The sequence below is a fragment of the Orycteropus afer genome, unplaced genomic scaffold (assembly GCF_000298275.1).
Source record: "Orycteropus afer afer isolate SDZICR_OR568_19922 unplaced genomic scaffold, OryAfe1.0 scaffold00425, whole genome shotgun sequence".
Taxonomy (NCBI): Eukaryota; Metazoa; Chordata; class Mammalia; order Tubulidentata; family Orycteropodidae; genus Orycteropus; species Orycteropus afer.
Genome location: NW_006922012.1, coordinates 2,218,158 through 2,221,138, shown reverse-complemented (window position 1 = coordinate 2,221,138; position 2,981 = coordinate 2,218,158). Strand labels below are relative to the sequence as shown.

General features: G+C 38.6%; 1 protein-coding gene across 1 annotated transcript in view; it reads right to left on the bottom strand.

The window, feature by feature from the left end:
* Positions 1-2,024: 2,024 nt before the first annotated feature.
* CCL28 (C-C motif chemokine ligand 28) overlaps positions 2,025-2,981 on the bottom strand; it is a 16,238-nt gene continuing 15,281 nt past the window's right edge. Inside the window, exon 2 of the mRNA XM_007954019.2 lies at positions 2,025-2,217. Within this exon, the coding sequence (XP_007952210.2) occupies positions 2,025-2,217 (193 nt within the window). The remainder of the gene's footprint in view (positions 2,218-2,981) is intronic.

The window sequence follows — 2,981 nt, the reverse complement described above, 5'->3', positions numbered from 1 at the left end:
GCTGAGTGAAGAAAATCCTCTAGCTTCAGTGGGCCAGGAACAGAAGGCAGAGCTGAAGCCCAAGGTTGAGGGGCTTTCACAAGCCCCTACAGCCTGGCACTTTGAACTTGGACTTAAAGCCCAAAAACTATTAGAGAATAAACTGTTTTTTCAAGCCATCCAGTTTGTGGTGTATTCTTGTCAGAGTAGTACTAGGTAACCAGAACACACAACATAAAAAAAAGTCCTCACAACTGGCCTGATAAGCAACATCATGATAAATGCAGAAAAGACTGAAGTTATTAAGAATTTCATTTTACTTGGATCCACAATTGGGAGCTCTGGTGGCACAGTGCCTAAGCCATGTGACTGCTAACCAGAAGGCTGGTGGTTCAAACCCCCCAGCCACTCCTCAGAAGGAAGATTGGGTAATCTACTTCCATAGATATACTGCCTTGGAAACCCAAGGAGGGGTGGCTATGCGTTGGAAACGATTCGATGGCAGTGAGTTTGATTTTTGGTTTGGATACATAATCAACACCCATGGAAGGAACAGTCAGGAAATCAAACAACATATTGCACTGGACAAATCTGCTGCAAAAGACTTCAAGTGTTAAAAGGCAAATATGTCACCTTGAGGACAAAGGTACACTTGACACATGGTATTTTCAATCACTTTATATGCATAGGAAAGCTGGACAATGAGTAGGCAGGACCAAAGAAGAATTGCTGCATTGAATTATGGTTTTGGCAAAGAATATTGAATATAGCATGAGCAGTCAGAAGAATGAACAAATTTGTCCTGGAAGAAGGACAGTTAGAACACTTCTTAGAAGTAAGGATGGTGAAATTTTGTCTCACGTATTTTAGATATATTATCAAGAGGGACCAGTACCTGGAAAAAGATATCATGCTGGGAAAAGTAGAGGGTCAGAAAAAAATAGGCAGGCTCTCAACAAGATGGACTGACAGTGGCTGCAACAATAGAACCCAACATATCAATGACTGTGAGGATAGCACAGGCCCAGGCAGCATTTTGTTCTGCTGTGTACAGGGTCATTACGAATTGGAGCTGACTTGACCACTCAACCTAATTTTACAGTGCTATTCAGCTTAAAATTTTCTCTGGAAAATGAACACTGGCCTCCAAATGTGATACAATAAGAACAAAATTCATGTAGGAAGTATTCTTACCAAAAACATTACACCTGAATTTGACCATGAAGAAACAAACAGACAAGCCTATAATGTGGTACAGATTCCAGCCTAAATTCTTCTAAGAAGGTCCTTACCATGGAAAGAAAGAGAAAAAAAAGAGGGACTTTTTTAATTTAAAAGATACTAAAGAGATACAGCAATTAAGTGAAAAGCATAAATGTCCATTGGGTCCTGGGTTGGGATGAAAAAAGACCAACTATATAAAATGCTCTGGAAAAAGTTGAGGAAATTTCAATATGGACTACATATTTATTTGGTGGAATTACTGTTCATTTTTTTGTGTAAAACTGGTAATGTAATTATGTAGAAAAAACGTCCTAATTTGGGGCAGATGCCAAGTTATTACATGAAAGAGTTTAGAGGAAAAGTGTTGTGATGTCTGTAACTTATTTTCAAATGGTTCACACAAATATATATACATACAATTTTTTAATATATTTGTGTATATATAATACAGAGGGAGAGAGTAAATGTGGCAAACTCTTAACAGTGATTAATCTCAATGAAAGGTATACAGGTGTTCATTGTACTATTCTTTCAAATTCTCTATAGATTTGGGGAAAATTCATAATAAAAAGTTGGGAAGTTACATCAATATACTCCTTTTAAAATATTTTCTGAAAATAAGTTTTATCTTTCCATTTCATTTTTCAGTTTAATATATTATTAAAGTTATGTTTGTATACCGTGTAATTGTTCTTTAAAAGAAAACTATTTTGTTTCGCCCCGTTAGCTTCCAATAAGGAACATTACAAATGGGAAATTTATAACCAACCATGGCTAAGTTTACTTCAGGAACCATCATTGTAGATCAACTTGTAAGTGCTCTAATAAAGAGTTTTATGGCCACGTGACTCATGTTTCCCTTGATGTACCCCTTTACTGGTCCTCTTGCTGTGGTGATTCTTCTTATGGCAAATGTTGCCTTTAGCATTTTTCTTGGCTTCTTGTGCCTTCATCCACTGCTTAACAGTATGGTTGTGTGGGCTGACACAGACTCTCCTGCGCCTGACATGAAGACTGACAAAAAAAGGAAGAAAAACTTACTGAGAGAAAACACAAGTAAATAAAAAATACAGTGGCTTACAGTCACTTCTCACTTTTGGACTCTCTATTCTTAGAAACTGATCCTATAGCAGAGCATTATACGGTTAAAATTTGACCTCACATACACCGCTGCCTGAGTTATAACTTCTTAGCCATAGCCAACCACCCTGAGGGAGTGAGTAATTGGACCTGTGGTCTCTCAGGCGACATCAAGCTCAGTTGGCATAACCTACTACACACAAACATTATTGTACATTCTACTTTGGTGAGTAGTGAGTGGGGTCTTAAAAACCTGTAAGCAGCCATCTAGATGCAACAATGGGTTTCTCCTCATCCAAAATAAAGAAGAATGAAGAAAACCAAAGATGCATGGAAACAAGTAGTCCAAGCGTCTAGTGGGCCATGCGAACCTCTGCCTATATGACCATGAGACCAGAAGAACTAGGTGGTGCCCATCTACCACTGTCAACCACTCCAAAATGGATCAGTGCAGGAGATCCTGGATAGAGTGGGGGAAACATGTGGAACAAAACTCAAAATCATTAAAAAAAAAAAAAAAAAAAAGTTTGCTGGTCTGATAGAGCCTGGTGAGACTCCTGAGCCTATGGACGCTAGTTACCCTTCAGGCCTGGAATTGAACCAACTCCCATGGCTTCTAGCCAAACAACAGACAGGCATATAGGGTGAACATTCACATCAGGTAGATACACTCCTTAGAGTGATCAGTCATGGGAGAA